This window comes from Malus domestica, chromosome 13, assembly GCF_042453785.1.
Source record: "Malus domestica chromosome 13, GDT2T_hap1".
Classification (NCBI taxonomy): Eukaryota; Viridiplantae; Streptophyta; class Magnoliopsida; order Rosales; family Rosaceae; genus Malus; species Malus domestica.
Genome location: NC_091673.1, coordinates 33,138,929 through 33,163,978, shown reverse-complemented (window position 1 = coordinate 33,163,978; position 25,050 = coordinate 33,138,929). Strand labels below are relative to the sequence as shown.

General features: G+C 35.8%; 1 protein-coding gene across 1 annotated transcript; it reads right to left on the bottom strand.

The window, feature by feature from the left end:
* Nucleotides 1-22,325: 22,325 nt before the first annotated feature.
* LOC103448307 (protein GLUTAMINE DUMPER 3) lies at nucleotides 22,326-22,871 on the bottom strand. Its single transcript, XM_008387552.4, has one exon. It carries the CDS (start codon nucleotides 22,869-22,871, stop codon nucleotides 22,326-22,328), a length of 546 nt encoding a protein of 181 aa, XP_008385774.1.
* Nucleotides 22,872-25,050: the final 2,179 nt, after the last annotated feature.

The following is a 25,050-nucleotide window of genomic DNA, read 5'->3' as shown; positions in this document are numbered from 1 at the left end:
AAAATATTATTATTTTATTAAAAACTATTTTACCTATTATTTTGTACATATAATAATAAAATGTGCCCAATATATATGATGATACATACAAAATAATATACCTACAAAATATGTGACAGCCCGTCCCTGATTTTAAGAGTTTTAAAGTTTTAATAAAGGATTTTACAAAAATGCCCTTTGAGGCACGCGCATTATTCGAGGTTAATCGTTGTGTCGTGCCATCTAAGATTTATTTTATTGACATATCCTCGTAGTACTCGTCGCTACGGACGCGTGGGCCCAAACGGTACGAGATTTGGAGTTATATCGAAGAATTTATTAACGTTTGAAATTTAGGCATTTTAGGAATTATAATTTAGTAAAATCTGGAATTCCTTTTATGAAAGTGGACGGCCCAGATTTAATGGAGAATTAAATGGATGGTTGGGATGAGAGAAAGAAGGTTTTGTGTGTGTGTGTGCGTGAGAAGAAGAAGAAATAGAGGAAAGGGATTGGGCAAAAATGCCCAATCGGGAAAAGAGAGAAGAAGGGATCAGGAGGGACTGAGATAGAGAGTTCAGCGAATGGAGAGAAGAGAGCGAGAGAAGCCGGCCAATTGATAGAAGCATATTTATGCGACTGAGTTAGCTAGTTCTCATGCATTTATGTTGTTATTTCTTAGTTAATTATGTATTTTAAGCTATTTTCGTGTGTTTGTAGGTCCAAAGGGTTAATGTGGTAAAGAAATGCATTTTAGAGCATTTTTGGGCATGGAATGGATAGCTTATGCTTGGAGCAAAAGGAATGGATGAAATTTGAAGTTTGTGCATCATCCTCTCCCTATAAATACATTCATCCACCCTTCATCAAGGGGAGATCAATCCAAACACATTCATTCATCTTCACATCTATTCCTCCATACAAACAAACCTTCAAACACTTACCAACACCTTGTACCGTAGCAAAAGAAGGGAAGGAAAGTGCTTGGATGTGCTTGCTGTCCAACTTGGATCGTTGGAGCGTTTAGGTGTTTTCTTTCTTTTGTTTCTAATGTTTAAATTCATTTTCTTTCGTTTTGTTGTGAATATGAGTGGCTAAACCCCTCTTGGCTAGGGGTGATTTCAAAGCCATGATTATGTGTGCAATATAATTTGATAAATTCCAATTATGAACTCTTGAATCGTGAATGCAATTGGCTTAACTATTTGATTGATAACTTATTTGTATTTGTTAATTAAGGGTCGACACTTAATTGGCATGCATAAATCCGTTGCTAGAATATAAGGAAGTTTCACATAATCGTTACAAACTTATATTCACATGTAGTGAAGGTCGCTTATAAACGATCGCGTTAAGTTCAATTCCTAGCATGAGTGACATGATGTCATAGTTGCAATTGCTTTGTCAATGCTTATGATTTTCATTAAACGTAATGATCTTTGATTGTATCTCTATTATGATGTCATGTAGGGAACTTTACAAGAATGTTTTGGGTTGTCGAATGATGTCATCCAATCCAATAAAACAAGGAAAATCTGAGAGTTAACTAGTGATGTCACAGTTAATTTGGAGCATTGTCGTTCATAATTTAATGAAGTAGTAACTGGAAATCAAGTTATTTGCATACATGTCATGTGTGGAGAAAAAGCCTCTAGCTATCCCATCCATCATCTTATTTCTCAAATTTGTTTTACAATCTGTCTAGTTTTTCATACTTGTTTGTTTGTTTCAACTTCGTCCAAAACTCAATCCCCCTTTACTTTAGTGTGTCTAATTAGTTAGAATCTGTTTTAATTTGTGTTTTTAAATGTTTTGATTCAAGTAAAAGTCAATTTTCGTCCAAAGTCATTCCTAGTGTCTAGTTTAAGTTTACTTAGTTGTTCTAAGCTGGTTTGAGTATTTTAAGTTTGCTTTGAGTCTTGTGAGTCTTGTTAAGTATTTTTAAGTTTAGTTTTATGTTTTTGAGTCAGTTTAGAGGTTATTAGCAAGCCCTCCTAATCCCCGGTCCAGAACGATCCCTACTTATACTTATACTACAGTTGTCAAAAGAGGGTTAAATTTGTGTGCTTATATATTTCGCATCACCAATCGGAACAGAGGACAGGAGGAAAGGAGGGAGAAAGTGGCGCGGGGGATCGGCCGGATCCCCTTGGCCCGTTTTTTACCCGGTCGGCATCCATCCCTTTTTCCAACGATTTTCACCAGTTTTTCCGATGAATTGCTTCAAGAAACTTCATGGGAAACACTCTAGGAGCCTTTCTCTATCCATTCCATCTCAAAATTGGAGAGATTTGGCTTTGAAAATGGAGAAAACCGCAAGAAAGGGGTGTGGCGGCTTTGGCTTCGAATCACCCAATCCCGAAGCAATTTCTTCCAATTGCCACCACCCATAGCTTCCTCTTAAGGCCTAGAACAAAGCCCAAGCATTGGTTGGGGCGACGGAGTTGATTTGAAGACGAATTGGAACTCACCCAATTCTAGGGTTCCATACGGATTTTGGTGAAATTGAAGTGTTTCTAGGCCAAATTGGCCTTGGCCTCAGGTATAAAGTTTACTCTACGCATTGAGATCTTCAATTCTGTATTTTTTGAGAATTTTTAGAAATAGTTAGATTTTCCGGCGAGCCGGGACGGCCGACCGCCACCCGCGGCGGCCCGTGCGGCGACGCGTGGCCAATGGCCCGCCAATGTCATTCTTAGCATGCGTTTAAGGTTCTAGGTTCAGTTTTGATAATTGATGGACGTAAATTGAGTAATTGAATCTAAGTTCGTTATGATTCGTGGTTAGGCCAAAAGGTGAATCGACGATCCAACCGTCGGATCATCACCAAACTTTGATACGTTGTAATACGTAATATTTGATGATTATAGGAACTTACAGATCAAGAATCCGATTTACGGATCTTTCAGAATTGGAGTTGTAAGTTCATAAAATAGAATGTTAACCGTCACTTGGTTCTGGAAATTGACGGAGATCCGACCGTTGGATGGTAATGAAATTTTAGGATGTTGTCCTAGAGGTATATTGTGTACCTCTGGAAGTTATGGATTTGAAATCTGAGTTGCAGATCTTCCAGATCGAACTACGTAGTGACGTGTTTTATATAAGTTATGTATTCTATCGATATGATTTCTAAGGTTGGATTTGATTATTATTCTAGGCGCCGATCGTCATGACGCCTTGATGTGTTGTGCTAGGGAGTTATTGGGCGAACTCCAGGTGAGTGGGCAGTATTTCTGTTTATACCTAAATACTATTGATATTTTTCCCAGAAATTGAGTTTAAATGAAAATATGTTTTAAAATGCCATGCATGCATATTATGAGATATATGAATTGATAATTGATGCATATATATATATGTGAATTGGTGCTATGGACACACAGGTGAGTATCAAGTGAGTTTTATGTTATTCATGTGAATCATTGATGATGTGAATTGTGTTGAGAGCTCATAACCTGCACCTCTGGTGTTAGTGCTTATATTATTCACCGCACCGCACGCTCACCTTGGATCCAAGTAGGTGCATGTCGTACAGACCGATAGAGGGTTCCAACATGCTAGTCATACAGACCAGCAGAGGTGGTTCCGACTGGTAGGTGACCTTAGATTATATGCACAAATGATTGATGAGAGAAGCACTAGAGCGTATTATTACACCATTCTTGTCATACAGACTACTTCAGGTAGTTCCGACTTATGTGCAGAGTAGCGCCGTACAGGTCACTGTGGTGACTCCGGTTGGATTGGATATTGAGCTATAGAATTAACCGTACAGGACCAACTGCAGGGTCTCCGGTTGATTCCTTATTTCACCTGTTATATTAATGCATCCATATTCTGTTTTTGACATTATAGCATGGCATACTTTTTGGTTTTGATAAAGATTGATGATTTAAGATATTTGAAGGTATATGCTATTATGTTATTTTCTGGGAAAGTATACAGGTTTTACAGCGAAGGGTTAGAAATGTTTTAAATGAAATGTTTTCGAAAAACTTTGTTTTACTGACCCACTCAATTTTGTTTTGCGCCCCTCCAGGTTCTAGATAACAGAGCTTTGGTGGCCACGATGAATCCAACGGTGTTCTGACAGAATTCATAAAAGTAGGACTCGCCCTCAGGTGTTTCATCTTAGTAATTGTATTTTTTTAAAGCTTCCGAACTGTGTAAATTGTTACGTCACTCTCACGTGACGGCCAGCATGCCCTCCTTCGGGACGGGGTGTGTCAAAATATATGTTATTTGCTCATCATAAATTTACATATAGGTAGATTAATTAGTATAATATGTTTGATCATATATCTATTGTTTATACATATGTACATACATACATATACATATATATATTGAGCTTGTGGTAGTACTATATACATTTGAACGTATATATGTATATATATGTGTGTGTGTGTGTGTGTGTGTGTGTTAGGGGTAATAATATGCAATAAATTATTTGTTCATTGTAATTAAGGTGAGTAATAATATTTGTTGATTTATTTTGAATATTATGGTACAGGTTGTAAATATTTTGTATTAATAGGTCAATTATTTTCCTACATGGTAATCACTTTTAAATTTGGGTTTTATTTGAATGTTTATAATTAGGTGGGTTTTTATATAGGAAATAAGAGTTACAAGGGTCTATATCTAAAAAACTCTAATGTAAATCTTAATGTATCAAGGAGTATCTTGTATATTCCCTTTAGTAGTTAATGAAAGTTCTAGGATGGGTACTAGTTTAACCTAGAGGGGGTGAATAGGTTCCAATTTAAAAATCCAATTCAATTTTCAATTTAATTTTCAGTTCTCAAATTAAATCCACATTCACATCACATATCAAACTATCATACTCATATGCAATTAAAACAACAAATAAAAAGTGCACAAGGATGTATGATTTAACAAGGCAAAACCCACCACTAGGAAAATCCTCGGGCTCCCAAGCCAGGACAAACACTAAGAGAAATGAGTATAGAAAAGACTTACAAAACTCATCAACTAGACACGCATACTAGTAGGTAGTTTTGTCTCCGCCCTTTGCTACTCGATCTCTCTTCAGCCTTCGAATTGAAGTGGCACGACACTAACGCGGCGGTCAATCACTGTCGCCTCGAACTTTGCAGGATACTAACGCGATCATGCATAATGTATGTAATTAAATGATTTTTGAAAATCAACCAATTATGAAAATCACAAGGCACATTTTCATAATTGATTTCTAATTAAAGAGCATGAAAAATCAGTTAACCAAAACTAATATTTTTCTTATTGAAAACACCTACAATAAAAACTGATTTTTCTTCATGAAAATCCTTCTCTGTGCACACGGGCCGCTCACATGTCGTTGCTTTCAAATGATATTTCATGCAGCAAAAACAACCAAAATCCTAATCTAATTCATGCGGCGCATGGACAACAAAAACAATGAAGGAAAATATGCCGTGCTGCTAGTGTTGCTGACTATATCTCAAACATCCCTTTAAAGCACAAAAACGACAGCCCAAAAACAAAGCCTATTCCAATGCATGCTGTAGCAACCAAAACCAACAATTATGATACGATGATGACTTCTAAAAACCTAACACATGCTCTCCCAAATAAATGCCTGCTCTCAGTGTATATATATGTTCTGATACGGAGCAACAACCACCATACCCTAACCTGATGAATCTATATATATATAGGTCGGTTAGATTAAGCAATCACGTGGCCGAAGAATAAAGAAAGATCAGGCTTGTCATCCTAATCAATTAAAACAACTAATCCAATAGAGTTTGAAGTGATCTCTAAGTGAAGAGATAAAACTAAAGACCATTTTGAAATCTATCCACATTTAAAATGCATGGCATCTGACTCCAAATATATAATTCTCATTATTATATGGGCCTTTAATTAAGCTAAATCAAGTCGTAGCAAATTAATTAATATGTAAGGCCCAAACCTCAATTGTTATAAACTTAAAGCTCAACAGCCCATTGAATAAAAACTTATATCATGTGAATGCATATGCATGCCAAACTTACTTGAGTGGATGTCTCTGAAACGCTTGTCATTTTGTGATTGAGAGCACGAGAGACAAACTTACACTAAAATAATTATAACTGAAAACAAACACTAATCTAAGATTACAGACTCAGGCGTTTTGTTTAGGAACTGCCAATTTTACTCTAACAGTTAATATCCTATTAGAGTTGTAATCCTAAAAGGGTTAGGAATTAACCTTCCCTACTTCTATAAATAAAGGCACAATGGGGTGGAATAGAACACACCTCACAATAACACATCTCTCTCTTTCTCTCTACTATTGCCGCACCCCCTCTCTCTGTCTTTATTCTAGTTCAGTAAATTATGCCTACAACACGTTATTAGCACGCTCTTGATACTATGCTAAAGAGAGTTTATTCTTCAATCAGGGGAGTATTACGTTTTAATCTTTGTTTTTTATGATTAATTTATTATTTTATAGAATTGATCTACATGCTATTGATTCAATTTAATTTTTTTTATGTTGAATGTGATACAACACATTGGAGATGCAATTCCGGCTTTCAGAGAAGAATCTTCCACAAGTCCAAAGGCTCAGTTGTTTTCTGCCAATCAGGTTCTTTTAAAATAAATTAAGATATTTGAAACGACCGTAAAGCATGAAAACATTCTCCATGATGCATGAACCCCCTACATTTATATTTTCCTTACGATATATATATATATATTGTATATGTTCATATATTTAACTACAGAGGTTGTGGAATTTTTTTATTGTTCATTTTTCCCACCAATTGATTGTGGTGATAGTGCTCATCATTCTATTTAGGGTAAATCGCCAAAATAGTCCCTGAGATTTGCATAACTCATCACTTTGGTCCCTGAGATTCCAAATCGATAAAAGTGGTCCCTGAGATTGTCCACCATCCATCATTTTGGTCATTCCTTTAAAAACTCTGTTAAGTGTCCCGGAGCTCTTGGCCGGAAGTTTGGGTAATTTTCAAAGTTTCGTAACTCAATCGTTTCTTAACTCAATCGTTTCTTAACCAAATTTAACCCATAATATATCAAAATGAAGATAGGAAAGTGTAGAATAATATTATACCTATTTCGAATCCCAATGGTTGCCAGAGATGGCCAGAAAATAGCCTCAAAGTTGACTGGTCCGAGTGAAAATTTGAAAACTCGCCAGAAACTGGGTAAACTTCAAATGTTCATAACTTCTTCATTACTCAACAAAATCAAGTGATTCAAAAATAAAAATCATACTTCTCGACGAGACGAAAAGAATGGTACCTTTTTTTACGGCTAACTCGCCATGGTTTGACCGAAAAATAGCTCGAAAGTGACTGTCTTGGTCTCAAGTTAGCCACTTTTAAGCCTCCGGCCAAACCACGACGAGTTAGCAGTCTAAAAAGGTACCATTCTCTTCGTCTCATCGAGAAGTATGATTTTTATTTTTGAATAACTTGATTTCGTTGAGTATTGAAGAAGTTATGAACGTTTAAAGTTTACCCAATCTCCGGCAAGTTTTCAAGTTTTCACTCGGATCAGTCAACTTTGAGGCTATTTTCCGGCCATCTTTGGCAACCATTGGGCTTTGAAATAGGTATAATCTTATTCTAAACTTTCCTATCTTCATTTTGATATATTATGGGTCAAATTTGGTTAAGAAACGATTGAGTTACAAAACTTTGAACATTGCCCAAACTTCCGGCCAAGGGCTCCGGGACACTTAACGGAGTTTTTAATGGAAGGACCAAAATGATGGATGGTGGACAATCTCAGGGACCACTTTTATTAATTTGGAATCTCAAGGACCAAAGTGATGAGTTATGCAAATCTCAAAGACTATTTTGGCGATTTACCCTTCTATTTATCATTGTCGAAGGAATTTAAATTTTCAGATTTGTATCTATCTACTACACAATTTAAACTCATCTAACAGTGATAAATAGGATGATGAGTGGCGAGTCAATATTTTACTATATATTTTACCTTAATCTTAGTATTAATTTATTGATTATTTTGGTGAGACTTTGATAATTTGAATTATATTTCTAATGTAAGACATTCGACTTCCTCTTGAGCATAAAGTATACAAATGGATGAATTTTAGAGTGATTCCAATTAGAGAATGTTGATGAGTCTTTCAAGATAATTGTGTCAAAGTTCCAGATTTTTCTACCAAGCCACCGTGGCAATAAAATAAAAGCCCAGCGCACAGCTTTCCCAGATTGATGTTTCCGAACGTTTTTGGTATTTTGGAGGTTAAGATGGCATATTTTAAGGAAGATTCCCTCTACGGATTTGTTGGGTACGACTTAATCTTTCAAAAGAGACCTTTTGGGACCAAATCGGAGTTTATTTGGTTGGTCAAAATTTTGATTTTCTGAGAAGAACAAAGTTTAGTTCATATAGGAAACCTTTTATTTGCTAGTTTATTATTTTATTATTTTTCCTAGTTTTATTCTAAAACCTTTTTATAGGTAGGATTTTATTTTGTATTAGTATAAATAAGGCTATTTAGCCATTAGAAGGAGGGGAGAATGCACGCACTAATTTAGAGAGCTTTTGACAATTCAAGTTTATTTTCAAAATGTTTTCTTTCCATGTTCTTATAATATTTTGTTTTATGATTGTTCGTAACTAATTTCTTTTGCTAGGGCAAGGCCACGAGCCTTAGCAAGAATATGTAATTTCTTTCAATTTACTTATGATATTATCCATGCATGTTTTGAATTATTAAACACTGTTTGAAACTATCTAAGTGCATTAGTGATTCGCGACCATCAGGATATTAAAAAAGTAATTTGATGCAATTTTGGTTGAAGATTCCCTGAAATTGGCTCTGGCTTCTTGTGATTAATAATTGTAATTTCACTTAAGGAAGAACACCATTTCTTAAGTTTCAAAGGGTTTTCACAAAACTTAATGAGTCTTTCATGTTCATATTTGATCCAAACGTCCAGAGGGGTTGCATGTTAGATATACGTTCTATGTTGGAGGTTCCAAGTAGGATATATATTAGGAAAACATAACTTTCAAAATATGCATGGGTAATTCATAAGTAAATGAGAGAATTACGTAGGATTGTTAAGGTGACGGTGGAACCCTAATCTCTTTAAATTGATTTTCTTTAAATTGTTTTATAGTTTATTTATTTAATTGTTTTTATTAAATTCGTTTTTATTATTTTAAGTCACAAAGTCAACATTTTCTAAAACTTTGTTTTAAATAATTAATTAAGAGTTGGTTTGAAATACAAATTATTCATTCAACCCTGTGGAAACAACCTTACTTGAGCTACTATATTACAACTACCTGTTCTTTTGCAAGTATTTTTAAGTGTTTTTATCCCTACTTTTGCAGGTGGTAAAAATCCTATCAATGAGCATCACCATCACTTGATGGTGGTAAGCAAAAATATTCCCAAAAATTTAAAATAAGGATGCGTTTGCGTGTACCATACAGATTCTTGCAACATGATTGATGAATTTTCATCACTAATTTTAGATTTTTCCGTGTTTGTGTTATGAATGTAATAAATACAAACAAACAAAATTTTCTCTTAACCTTTTTGACACACCCCGAGCCGGTATGTCCAATAGGACTCCGAATTGAGATGTGCTGGCCGACACTTGGAAGGTGACGAAACCATAAAGTTTAGTGATGTGGAAAATGTAAATAGATTTAAACCTAAAAGTGCCTAAATATAAGAGTGCACTGGTGAGCGGGAATGAACCCATTTCACACGTGAAGTCAATGCATAAGTAAAATACAGTAGAGTGGATAAAGATTACACCCTCAGTGGTAGCCACCTATACTGAGATTCGCCAAGAATCCTCGTCGATACAAAAGCTCAGCTACTAAAACCTGGAAGGGCGAAAAATAAGGGCAAGTGGGCCTGAAAATAAAGTTTTAATAAAAACCTTTGAAAACATTATAACCTCTCGCCGTAAAACATGTATAGTTTCCAGAAAATCATACTACGTATAAGTATGAAATCAAATGCATGTTAATAGTAAAACTAGAAGTATGCCATGGGTCAATGTCTCATCAGCAATATAAATATAATCACATGCTCGATAATCTATACTAGCACGCAAGTCGGAGTCACCTAATGTGACATGTACGACAAGCTAACACGTACTTGGATCCAAGGCGAGAGTGCGATGCCGGGGGAGGGGAGGAACATACATGTGAAGGCTAGCCTAGCCTCGGGATGAGTACTCACCTGGGATGTAGCATTGATGAGCACTACATGAATATATACATGCCATAATGATGCAATAATTCCAATCAACATAATAAACTTACATGAACTTACCTGTGCAGCCCATAGGATCATCTTGGTATTTCACAACAGTGCAATATTTCTCATAACATAATTTAATCATGGCATGAAGTGCATAAATCAATTCAAAAGAATTTGTGGAAACTATCAGTCATACTACACAAAGGACGTTCTAGAATGGTTTGAAACCCATTGACCAAAAGTCAACCATCGATCAAAGGTCGGCGATAGGGTCCATAAAACTATGTAACTCAATCTGGAAGATCTGTACCTCTTATTTCAGATCCGTAACTTCCAAAGATGCAAATTATACTTCTAAAACATCATACTAAAGTTTCATTACGATCCAACGGTTGGATCTCCACCAATTGCAAATTCAAATGACGGTCAACGTTTAATTTTACAAAATTACAAATCCAATTCAGGAAGATCCGTACGTCAGATTCCTGATCTGTAAGTTCCTATTGTTCTCAAATATTACTTAATATAATGTATTAAGGTTTGGTGATGATCCAATGGTCGGGTCGTCAATTCATATAAGGATCAAGTGGCGGTTTCTATCAAAACTATGTTCAAACAATGAGATTTCATCAATCGGAATTCACCAATGGAATTGGGGTATCAAACTTAGCTTAGGAAGGTCAGGGGGTACCTCGGCCCACGCGCAGCCCCACCATACTGCCGTATATGGCTGTCAGCCACCCCGACTCTCCGGAAAAATCAATTATTTCTAAAAATTCTCAAATTTCTCATAAATGAATATCTTAATGAGTAGAGCAAGTTTAATACCTGTGGACAAGTCTAATTTGGCCGGGAAACACCTGAATATTCCCTCAAATGACCGAAACCCTAGTTTTGGGTGAGCTTTGATTCGTTGTCGCCAGTGCTCCGCCGCCACTACCAATGCTTGGGCCTTGTTCCTGGGGTTGAGGGAAACCTTTTGGTGGTGGTGATGGTTCTAACATCCCACATCGCCCAGGTGAGTGGATCTTGTAAGCCTTATATGTACATGCCCACCTCTTCCTAACACGAGGCATTTTGGGAGCTCATTGGCTTCGGATTCCATCGGAACTCCAAAGTTAAGCAAGTTCACGTGAGAGCAATCCCAAGATGGATGACCCACTGGGAAGTTCTCGTGTGAGTTCCTAGAAACAAAACCGTGAAGGCATGGTCGGGGCCCAAAGCAAACAATATCGTGCTACGGCAGAGTCGAGCCCAGGATGTGGTGGGGGCCCGAGCCGAGATGTGACACAATGGTATCAGAGCCAATCCCTGGCCGAAAGTGTGCCGACGAGGACGTCGAGCCCCTAAGGGGGTGGATTGTAACATCCCACATCATCCATGAGCGTGGATCCTGTAAGCGTTATATGTACATGCCTACCTTTTCCTAACACGAGGCTTTTTGGGAGCTCACTGGCTTCGGGTTCCATCGAAACTCCGAAGTTAAGCGAGTTCATACGAGAGCAATTCCAAGATGGGTGACCCATTGGGAAGTTCTCGTGTGAGTGCCTAGAAACAAAACCGTGAAGGCGTGGTCGGGGCCCAAAGCGGACAATATCGTGCTACGGCGAAGTCGAGCCTGGGATGTAGTGGGGGCCCGGGTCGGGATGTGACAGTTGTGGTGGTCGGGACCTTCGGAATCTGCCAAATTCGTCGGAACACCTTCGGAACCCACGAGTTCCGTTCTCCTCAAATCGAAGGTTAAACTTGTCGGGTCTGAGGTGGAAATTGTAGGAGGAATGACGAGGAGACGTTTACAGGTGGTGGTGACTTCATCTTGCCAGAAAATCGCTTGAATTTGAGGTTGTTGTCGTCGGGTCAACAATTAGGTTACGTGGACCAGTCTCCAACCCGACCCACTTACTCCCTCCTTTTCTTCTTCCCTCCTTCCCTTCTTTCTTCTCTCTGATTCATTATCTCCTCACGCCCTTCTTCCTGATTAGGCAGCAGACCTCTCTCTTCCTCCGATTAGGCAACCATGCCCAATCCCTTCTCCTCTGTTTCTTATTCTCCCAGATTCCTTCCTTTTCCCCACTCAGCCACACACATGTGGCATAATAATTTAATAATATAATATAATTAAAATAGTGATTTCTTCAAAATACTTTCGGGTTCGTAGCTCCGTAAAACTTTAACCGTAGCTCCAAATTCATTTCCGCTTGCGTCTACACGTCTGTATCATCATGTACTACGCAAATACGCTAAAAGAATAAGTTGTACATATCTCTATACGTTGGTCAATGAAAGTCAATACCCTCGCCTCTAGGGCATTTTCGTAAATTCATATTTTTTAAATTTATAAAATCGTAGAACTAGAGACGGGTTGTCACACTTTGTGCAAATATACACCAGGAAAAACAATAGGAGTGTTGTGCAATTGTACTAATTAGTTTGGATTTCTAGGACACTTTGAATTAGAGTGGATGAAATTGGTGCCTAATTAATTTTATGTACAAAATTCTAAATTTTGCGAAATATGACCTTTAAGAAAGATTTCTCTCTGCAAATTGTAGCTAGCCACATTTAGTTTATGGGGAGGGAACTAAAGAAGTACATGCAGTAAAGGAAAAGCTAATGGAAAAGAATATAATCAAATACCTATGTATAGCATCTTCTGTCAATCTATTTAACTTTAGCAACGGGATATATTTGTTTGACATTTATTTCTAAATTATGTCATGGTTAATCTGCCCTACTCTTTCTTTTCATTTTCGGTTACAGAAGGAATTTTGAAAGTGATTGACCTGTCAATTTGATGTCTTTTCTTTTTTTCAAAAGACAATATTCTCTACGTTAAAGGAGAGAGGAGTGGGCGTAACCTCACAATGAGTTCGTAATAATGTGGTTCGAATTTGCCTGTTGATGAGAGTTGAACATAAGACCTCTTACTTATAAGTGAAGAGGAATATCACTAAACCATAGTAGAAGTTGAATCAATTTGATACTTATCTATTCTTTTCTGATTTTTAATAGTGTTTTTGGGGCATTTGTGCATAAGCCTTTGTCCAATAAGTTACACAATCATTGATTTCTTTTTTTTTTTTTTTTGGAATTTCTTACCGTTTATATTATTATTTGGAAAGCAAATATTAAATTTAAGGGATACTTTGAATGCGGTCCCTAATCCTTAACATTCTTTGATTAAAACCTTAATAGTATTCAAAGTTTGATCAAAGTCCCTTGACTTTGTACACCTCATTATATTACTATTAATATTTATATTTTTATAGTTTTGACATTAATTGTTTGATATTTTATGAGATTTATAATCTTATAAATTTTAAATCCCTCATTAAAATACTATTAGAAACGGTTACAATAAAAAAATTCAAACATTTTGATTTAATAAATGGATAAAAACTATGTAAAAATAAGAAATAATAAATGGAAAAAGAATGTATCCATAGTGTTAAAAAAATTGGTAAATTTTACAAACAAAATAGGTACATTTCACATATAACAAAGTGGTACATTAATAAAGAAGAATGGGTACATTATAAATAAATTAGGGTACATATAAAAGATTAAAATATTATGAGTACAAATGATTTTTTTAAAAATATAGGTGCTAAAACAAATTAATACATGGGTACAAAATAAAACTAAAAAGAAAATACTACAAATTTTAAAAAAATGTTGAAAATTAAAAGTGGGTACAAACTAAAAATATAAATATATGATACAAAGTTTAGGCATAAAAAATAAATATACCATATGTAATTTTTCTATCATTGATTAAATATACAATGTCACATGATGGTATACACATGGGTACAAACACAAATAAAACTTTAAAAAAATTGGGCACAAAAAGAAACTAATATATGGGTACAAATTAAAAATGAAAAGAAAATTGGTACAAATTAAAAAATATTTGCAATTAAAAATAGGTACAAACTAAAAATAAAAATATATGATAAAAAATTTATGTGACAGCCCGTCCCTGATTTTAAGAGTTTTTAAAGTTTTAATAAAGGATTTTACAAAAATGCCCTTTTAGGCACGCGCATTATTCTAGGGTCATGTCGTGCCATCTAAGATTTGTTTTCTTGACATATCCTCGTAGTACTCGTCACTATGGAAGCGTGGGCGCAGACGGTTCGTGATTTGGAGTTGTAACGAAAAAGTTATTAATGTTTGAAATTTGGGCATTTTAGGAATTATAATTTTAGTAAAATCTGGAATTTCTTTTATGAAAGTGGACTGCCCAGATTTAATGAAGAAATAAATGGATGGTTGGGATGAGAAGAAAGGAGGTTACGTGTGTGCGTGGCTGGTGGAAGAAAGAAAGGAAGAAGAAGAGATTGGGCAGAACTGCCCAACCAGAGGAAGAGAGTCGGAGCTCCGGGAGAGAAAGGAGAGAGAGCTGGCGAATCAGGAGAAGAGAGAAGGAGAGGATGGCCAACCAGAAAAGAGGAAAGGAGGAAAGGAGGGAGAGAGTGGCGCGGGGGATTGGCCGGATCCCCTTGGCCCGTTCTTGACCCGGTCGGCACCCATGCCGATTTTCGATGATTTTCATCCGTTTTTCCAGCGAATTGCTTCAAGAAACCTCATGGGAAACACTATAGGAACCTTCCTCTATCCATTCCATCTCAAAATTGGAGAGATTTGGCTTTGAAAATGGAGAAAACCGCAAGAAAGGGGTGCGGCGATTTTGTCTTCGAATCACCCAATCCCAAAGCAATTTCTTCCAATTGCCACCACCCATAGCTTCCTCTTGAGGCCTAGAACAAATCCCAAGCATTGGTTGGGACGACGGAGTTGATTTGAGGACGAATTGGAACTCACCTATTTCTGGGGTCCGCACGGATTTTGGTGAAATTGAAGTGTTTCCAAGCCAAATTGTACTATTTTTAACACTAAATGAATATATTTAAAAATAAAAATATTTTATTATTCACATAATTAATGATGTTATTAATACCCAAGGACCTTGATCAAAAATTGAAAATGAATAGGATTTTAATCAATGGAATAACAAAAAGAAGGATGTGAACCTAATTTTCCCAAAATAAAAACACTACAACGTACCCACAAAAGTTCTTCGGGAAATTTGGAAAAAAAAAATCAAATTTTAGACCCCATATAAAATTCTAGCCACTATTTTAATTTTATGATAATTATAACCAAAACTTGATATAAAAATATTAATATACCCCTTATATTAGGTTTTCTCACAACAACCAAAACACAACCTAGAAGATTGCAGAAATGAATATAGATGGTGAGAGTTTTCCAAATTCCCACATTATTTTTGGCTAATTGGTGCCAATTTGAGAAATTAATTTTGATCACTTGTTTGTTTTCATTATTGTATGTAACTTTTAAACTACTTTCGGATGTCTGCAACCTTGAACTACACCTTTGAATGTCTGCAATCTTTACAAAAAAATGAAAGCATGAATTAAAGAAAAAAAAAAAAAGCCTCTTTAGGTAATAAATCTTTGAACAATAATGCATTAATAACCATAAAACTATAAAACACAAAGCTTTGAAAGTCAAAAAAGTGATGGATAAGTATTTTAAAGGTTGTGTTTTGGTTGTTGTGTGAGAAACCCTAATATAAAGGGTATGTTGGAACTTCTACATCAAGTTTTGGTTATAATTATCGTAAAATTATAATATTGACTATAATTCTATAAGGAGTCTAAAATTTGGTTATTTTTCTAAATTTCTCAAGTTCTTACACTTCCCTAGAACCTGTAATGGTAAAGCCCATAGATTAGCTCAATTTGATATTTCAATTGGCAACGAATGAGTTGGTTTGAGAGTAGTCCTGATCTTATTCAGGATCTCCTCATCCAAGATATGATGTAACCTTTCAAAAAGAAAAATTACCGTGACACAAACCACAAATAAAACCAGGCAGGCTAATCCTTGAAAACTCCTCCACGAGCAACAAAACCATCATTTTCTTTAGACAAGCCATTAGTGTTAAACTTAAGCCAAAGACGCCAAGATGATGATCAAAACACATGACGAATAATAGGGGCCTTACGAGGGATATGTTGGAAACCCAAAGAAATTTTTTTACAAATATCCAAACCTTGAGAGTATCAAGGAAATTGGTCGGTCTTAATTAAATTTAGGGAAAATTAGGTTCACATCCTTCTTTTTGTTATTCCATTGATTAAAATCCTATTCATTTTCAATTTTTGATCAAGGTCCTTGGGTATTAATAACATCATTAATTATGTGAATAATAAAATATTTTTATTTTTAAATATATTCATTTAGTGTTAAAAATAGTACAATTAGTATATTTATATTTATGACTAAATTGACACACCCCGTCCCGAAGAAGGGCATGCTGGCCGTCACGTGAGAGTGACGTAACCATTTACACAATTCGGAAGCTTTAAAGATACAATTACTAAGATGTAACACCCGAGGGTGAGTCCTACTTTTGTGAATTCTGTCAGAACACCGTTGGATTCCTCGTGGCCACCAAAGCTCTGCTATCTTGAACCTGGAGGGGCGCAAAACAAAGTTGAGTGGGTCAGTAAAACAAAGTTTTTCAAAAACGTTTCATTGAACAACATTTCTAACCTCTCGCTGTAAAACCTGTATACTTTCCCAGAAAATAGTATATATATATAACCATATATAATCTCAAAACTCAAATCACAAGTCTTTAACACTTTTCAAGAAAATATGCCATGCTATGCATCAAAACATAATAAGGATGCATCAATATAACGGGTGAAACAAGGAATCAACCGGAGACCCTGCAGTTGGTCCTGTACGGTTAATTCTATAGCTCAATATCCAAACCAACCGGAGTCACCATTGTGACCTGTACGGCACTACTCTGCACATAAATCGGAACTACATAAAGTAGTTTGTACGACAAGAATGGTGTAAGAATACGCTCTAGTGCTTCTCTCATCAACAGCTGTATAACAATCTAAAATCACCTACAGGTCAGAACCACCTCTAGTGGTCTGTACGACATGTCGGAATCACCACTGTGATCTATACGACATGCACCTACTTGGATCCAAGGTGAGCGTGCGGTGCAGGGTGAATAATATAAGCACTAACACCAAGGGTGCATGTTTGAGCTTTCAATACAATTCACATCACAATAAATTACATGATTAACATAAAACTCACCTGATACTCACTTGTGCGTCCACAGCACCATTTCACATATATATGCATCAATTACTAATTCATATAATTCATAATATGCATGCATGGCATTTTAAAAACATACTTTCATTTAAATTCAATTTCTGGGAAATTCAGTAGTATATAGGTAATAATAGAAAATAACTACCCACTCACCTGGAGTTCGCTCTACAACTCCCTAGCACAACACATCGAGGCGCCATGACGATCGGTGCCTAGAACAATCATCAAATCAAACCTCAGAAATCATATCGCTAGAATATATAACTTATATAAAACACGTCACTACGCAGTTCGATCCGGAAGATCTGCAACTCAGATTTCCAATCCATAACTTCCAGAGGTCCACAATATATCTCTAGAACAACATCCTAAAATTTCCTTACCATCCAACGGTCGGATCTCCGTCAATTGTCAAAACCAAGTGACAGTTAACATTCTATTTTATGAACTTACAACTCCAATTCCGGAAGATCCATAAATCGGATTCCCAATCCGTAAGTTCCTATAATTCTCAAATATTACGTATTACAACGTATCAAATTTTGATGACGATCCAACGGTCGGATCATCAATTCACATTTTCACCTAACCACGAATCGTAACGAACTTAGGTTCAATTACTCAATTTACGTCAATCAATTATCAAACTGAACCTAGAACATTAAACACATGCTAAGAATGACATTGGCGGGTCACTGGCCACGTGCCGCCGCACGGGCCGCCGCGGGTGGCGGTTGGCCGCCCCGGCTCGCCGGAAAATCCAACTATCTCCAAAAATTACCAAAATTTACATAAATGAAGATCTCAATGAGTAGAGTAAACTTTATACCTGAGGCCAAGGCCAATTTGGCTTGGAAACACTTCAATTTCACCAAAATCCGTGCGGACCCCAGAAATAGGTGAGTTCCAATTCGTCCTCAAATCAACTCCGTCGTCCCAACCAATGCTTGGGATTTGTTCTAGGCCTCAAGAGGAAGCTATGGGTGGTGGCAATTGGAAGAAATTGCTTTGGGATTGGGTGATTCGAAGACAAAATCGCCGCACCCCTTTCTTGCGGTTTTCTCCATTTTCAAAGCCAAATCTCTCCAATTTTGAGATGGAATGGATAGAGGAAGGTTCCTATAGTGTTTCCCATGAGGTTTCTTGAAGCAATTCGCTGGAAAAACGGATGAAAATCATCGAAAATCGGCATGGGTGCCGACCGGGTCAAGAACGGGCCAAGGGGATCCGGCCAATCCCCCGCGCCACTCTCTCCCTCCTTTCCTCCTTTCCTCTTTTCTGGTTGGCCATCCTCTCCTTCTCTCTTCTCCTGATTCGCCAGCTCTCTCTCCTTTCTCTCCCGGAGCTCCGACTCTCTTCCTCTGGTTGGGCAGTTCTGCCCAATCTCTTCTTCTTCCTTTCTTTCTTCCACCAGCCACGCACACACGTAACCTCCTTTCTTCTCATCCCAACCATCCATTTATTTCTTCATTAAATCTGGGCAGTCCACTTTCATAAAAGAAATTCCAGATTTTACTAAAATTATAATTCCTAAAATGCCCAAATTTCAAACATTAATAACTTTTTCGTTACAACTCCAAATCACGAACCGTCTGCGCCCACGCTTCCATAGTGACGAGTACTACGAGGATATGTCAAGAAAACAAATCTTAGATGGCACGACATGACCCTAGAATAATGCGCGTGCCTAAAAGGGCATTTTTGTAAAATCCTTTATTAAAACTTTAAAAACTCTTAAAATCAGGGACGGGCTGTCACATAAATTTTTTATCATATATTTTTATTTTTAGTTTGTACCTATTTTTAATTGCAAATATTTTTTAATTTGTACCAATTTTCTTTTCATTTTTAATTTGTACCCATATATTAGTTTCTTTTTGTGCCCAATTTTTTTAAAGTTTTATTTGTGTTTGTACCCATGTGTATACCATCATGTGACATTGTATATTTAATCAATGATAGAAAAATTACATATGGTATATTTATTTTTTATGCCTAAACTTTGTATCATATATTTATATTTTTAGTTTGTACCCACTTTTAATTTTCAACATTTTTTTAAAATTTGTAGTATTTTCTTTTTAGTTTTATTTTGTACCCATGTATTAATTTGTTTTAGCACCTATATTTTTTAAAAAATCATTTGTACTCATAATATTTTAATCTTTTATATGTACCCTAATTTATTTATAATGTACCCATTCTTCTTTATTAATGTACCACTTTGTTATATGTGAAATGTACCTATTTTGTTTGTAAAATTTACCAATTTTTTTAACACTATGGATACATTCTTTTTCCATTTATTATTTCTTATTTTTACATAGTTTTTATCCATTTATTAAATCAAAATGTTTGAATTTTTTTATTGTAACCGTTTCTAATAGTATTTTAATGAGGGATTTAAAATTTATAAGATTATAAATCTCATAAAATATCAAACAATTAATGTCAAAACTATAAAAATATAAATATTAATAGTAATATAATGAGGTGTACAAAGTCAAGGGACTTTGATCAAACTTTGAATACTATTAAGGTTTTAATCAAAGAATGTTAAGGATTAGGGACCGCATTCAAAGTATCCCTTTTATTTGGGTTTACATTAAATTGTCTATAATTTAAACTATCTTTCAAGTCTTATGCATCTTTTTTATCTTTCATGAAAATATTTACACATCTTATTGCTATGTTTTGGTGAAAAATTTTCAAAGTCATGAGATTGAAAGTCAATTTATAAAAAAAAAAAACGTAAATAGTTAGATTGAAAGGATTAGAAAATGCATCATATGGGTATGGTAGCAAGAATTTGATGTTTTCAGTCTTGACGAATTTGTACCTACAAAACAATTAACACATTTGGTCATGGACCACAGCCTCACGTGCCCACGTCATTAACTCTAAAAGAGATGAAAGTTTAGAGCTTGTATGCATAACGTAAAGCCTACCAGTGAATGGTGGAGATGAGGTATTAATAGGAAATGGCTGGTCATAAGGTTAGGGTTTGCCCTAAACATGGCGGCTTCCAATTGGCTAAGGTGAGTTATATGGATGGATGAGGAAGGAATAATTCTAAGATATTAATTAGGAGTTAATATCTTAGAATTATTAGGTAAGTATCCTTGATTGATGGTGATGAGGATTCCTTAATTATTTAAGTTGTTCTTTTATCAAGGATGTATTAAAGATATGAGTTGATGATCAATCTTATCTTTAATGCATTTGACTTGCCACTTAGTCTCACGATCTAGTGGTATTCCTCTTCACTTGTAATTAGTGCAAGGTCTTAGGTTCAATTCTCGCCAAAGGCGAATTTGAAATAAATTACTGCTAGCTCATTATGAGGCTAACTCCCCCTTTTTTTAGTGTAGATAATATAGATAATATCATTTGTTAAAAATAAAAATAAAAATAAAACCTTTGACTTTTCCATGCCACGAGGGGATGAGCTTGATGGTGGCTTAGGTAGCTGCTTGAGCCTCCAGAGATGTTGAGCTGCGCGTGAGAATATTTGAAAGTCTTACCCATTTAATGAGGGCATTCTCGTCTTCTTTGGGAAAAAGGCCATGTATCGTCTTCTGGATTTTTGTGATTATTTGTTGCTCCACAATGAGCATTATAAAGGCATATATGATCGGATTAGCTAGTATCTCGTTGAAATGTGTCATTTACAAACCTCTTTTTTTTTTTTCTTTCTTTTTTAACAAACAATATTATCTACACTAAGGGAGAAGGGGTGGGCTTAACCTCATAATGAGTTAGCAATAATGTGGTTCAAATTCATCTTTGACAAGAGTCGAACCTAAGACCTCTTCTTTACAGGTGAAGAAGAATATCACTAGACCATAGTACTAAGTGGCTACAAATCTCTCTTTTATATCTTTGTAATCCTCCAAAATGCATTTCCTAATCTCTCCTATCCAATATTTTGCGATCATTTTCTTTATACTTTGGTTTCCACTCTCATGACTTGAAAACATAGCCTAAAAAAGTTTATATTGTGGTTTCCTTTTTGTGGGGCATTTTTTAAATTTAGTGGTTTACTATTTAACGCATAAATGTACATATGATCAGTATTTCCAATCATGGGTGCTTGCCAATATCATTTTCGATATCCATATAAATAATATCCACCACACAACTCCGTTGTCACCACCCAAATATTGTATCTGCATATTCGCCAAATACAAAAATGTACAATATATTGTACCCTTCATTCAAACACAAACACAAAGAATGCTGGATTAATGCGCATTGCACTGAATTCCACTCACCAACACAATAATGTGTTATATATAATCATTAATATTTAAGAAATTAAATTAAAATCGTAGCAGTTTCACCTCGCCGCATTAGACAACACCTGAGACCTAGCTACCTAGACGTGCCTTTTTCTACCGTCTCAGCCCACCACGTACCCCTTGATTCTTCTTCTTGGCATCCGGTACAAAATTCCGGACACATCCATCTCCATCTTCTTCTTTTTCCATATATAACTGGTTTCTGGGTTTGTCAAAACCACCCCCAAAATGTATGCACCACTCATATATAATTAACCAACACCGAAACCTTATAATAACAAATTTAAACAAAAAAAATAAAAATAAAAGTAGAGTTATTCCGACTCTTTAATTTGTGCTGTTGCATTAGTTTAAGCGTGAGTATTTAATTAAGAAATAAAACATTAAATTTGGAGTGTAGGCTAACAAATTGATGAGAGCATAAATAGCAGATGGAAAGGCAAAACTGTAAGGAGAATGGGGAATTCTTCCATTTCATCTCAATTTAATATACAGCTCCCGTGAAAAAGGAAAGTACCAAAAAAAAAAAACCAAACAAACAAACACCACACCTTCAGTCTTAACCAAATCAACCCCATCCAGAAAATTACTTAATTACCAAAATCACAAGTAATTAAGTTAATTACTTAATTACTGGCTCTCTGACCTGAGTGATCTGAGGCCTCATGGGTACTGTCCATGTTCTCATCGGTGACTTGTACCTGATGCTGATCACTGCCATCACTACTTCCTTGCTTATTGTCAGCAGTCGTCTCACTCATTTCCACTGACTTATCAGTCTTTTGGCTACAGCTACAAGTGCTGTTAGTATTGTCGCCAAAAGATGAAGTCCTACTTGACATGGGTGTGGCCAAGAAAGTTGGCTTGGCGTCTCCGGCCATGATCACCAAGATTTTCTCTTCGAAAACCTTCGGGACCTTCTGGGCGGACTCGTTGCCTTTTCCGCCTTCTCCAGCTTCCAGGTCCTGCTCTGATCCGTTTTCGTTGTTTTCGAGGTATCCGGAGAGCTTCCAGTAGGAGCATGCTAAGATCAGAAGCGCAAACGCAATTAGACCCAACATGGCTGCCAGCCCACCGAACAAGTAGGGCACCGGGGAATGCCACGGTGAACTCTGTGTCGTCGTGATCCCCGATGTTCTGGCTGTCACGTTAAAAGGCTCTTTCCCTGACATTTTAATTGAATCAAATGTGCGTGTTTTGAACTTTTGATGAGGTTATTTTCAGCTAACAATATGTTTGCAAGAGGAGCAAATCAAGCAAAAGATAGAACAGATAATGAGATGGTTGTGGGTGTTGTGGGTTGATAAGTGATGGTAGTGGGTGTTATAAATAGGCACAGAGCTAGGGTGGTTTAATCTGTAGGAGTTGAGCTTTTTTATTTTGTTTATGTTTTTGTTTTCGAGAATAATGTCGTCATTTTGCATGAGGAGGGTGGGGCAAAACTGGGTCCCCCTTTGTTCTTTGATGGGATATTTCATTCACCTATGAGTACAGTAAAAATGCACTCAGGGGTAGATTTGGTGTTTGGACCAATTTATCATTAGAGAATGTAAGGGCATCTCGAAGGAGGTTGTATTTGTGTAGTAAAATTAGATTTGGTATACTACGTAAGAAAAATGCATCTCTAGCAGAGTAGCAACTCAATTAGCAAATTAAAGAATTAGAAATTAATTTTGTATATTTATAAGGTTAGTTGCTATTCTTCAAGTTAGTAAATTGTGTCCGTAATATATTTTAATCTTTTTTTTTATTTTTTGACAAACTATAAAGTTAGTGAGCTAAATCGTTAGTTGTTAAGTGTTGAGGAAGAGTATTCAGTCAAGGTCAAACCCACACTAGAGTTCATATGCATAATTATTTTCTGCTACTACAGTAAAGCGTCATATGGTGCAATATATTATTCAAAAATATTGTTTGATAAAGAGTATGAAAATAAAAATTGAACTCCACATGATATGATAAATTTAAGATTTTTATATTTTAAAGTGAAAGATAAAATTTGAAGAGTTAGTTGAAGAGTGAGTTGGAATGACGAATTTTTAAAATAGCATAAAAATGTCAAATTTGTTAGCAAAAAACACTTTTAAAGAAAAAAGTTACTAACTCCCTTAAAAATGCTCTAATTATGGAACGCTTGGCAACAAAGAAAACAAATGAAAAGGAAAAGTTATTTATTCTGATATCTGTGTGCTCCGTGTGTGTTATTGGAACAAATTAAAAAATATATATACACACACAGAGTGTTATCCCCTTTTTAAAAAAAAAAATAGGAATTAGTTGTAGGCCCACACATCCTTACAAAATATTAGTCAAATCAAAAAAATTTGAGACATCTAATTTAGTTCAAATAAATTGAAGAACACTATGTTCTAAGAAATATTGAAATTTCATCATGAAAATTAAATAGGCAATTGCCTTCCGATTGAATTGAATTTTTGTAAGAATGATCTATGAATCGAGACTTACAAAATAGGTGGTTCGTATCGTTGAATTTCAATGTGAAGTGGATACCACAACTAATCCCCATTTTTTGAAAAAAAATAGGAATCTCTTCTTTTAAAGGGCCTGCACATATTTACATTATCCAACCGAACAATTACGGCACATCATGTAGATTTATTATAACTAGGTATATAGAGTAGCTTTGCCAATCGCAATTGTTGTATGAGCGTAGATGACTATCAACTATTGATACTGATACAAGTGAATGGTGCCGAAAGATGCACGTGGACGATAGACATCAGTCTCTCTTGGCATTAGTTCTCATGTCTTTTGCCTGAGAATGAAAAATATGAGCAAGAGGAGTTATGTACAGTACAGTTTGCAGCCATTTTGTAGCTGGGTTGATGGGTAGGAAGGGTGTGTGTTGGTGTGAGTGTAAAGCATTGAAGAATACAATCAGTACCAGAAAAGATCATTTGCCCAATGAACGTTTGTTGGACGAATCAACTTTGTCGGTCAAAGTAACTTAATCCAACGGAATAAAATAGTTCGTCAGGCAAAAGTGATTAACATTTTACTTTTTCAGAACCCTTTGCCTGACAAATAACGTTCAATGAACAAACTTTAATATGTCAGGCAAAGTTTTCGTGCCAAGTAAAAAATTGACACGTAAAATGCTACCTGCACGACGAACTCTTCAAGTTTTCCAGATTTATAGACGAAATTCATAGTTTAAACTTAAAAAACTATGTATATCAAGACAAGTAGAGGAAGCTAGATTGGATCAATTATGTTGGTGTATTTAATCTGTAGGGTCCTCCTTATTCCCAGGTGATTATAATTGGAAAATAAATAAATAAAACATTCCTAAAACATATGATCGCATGCATCATCTTGTCAACCAAGTTG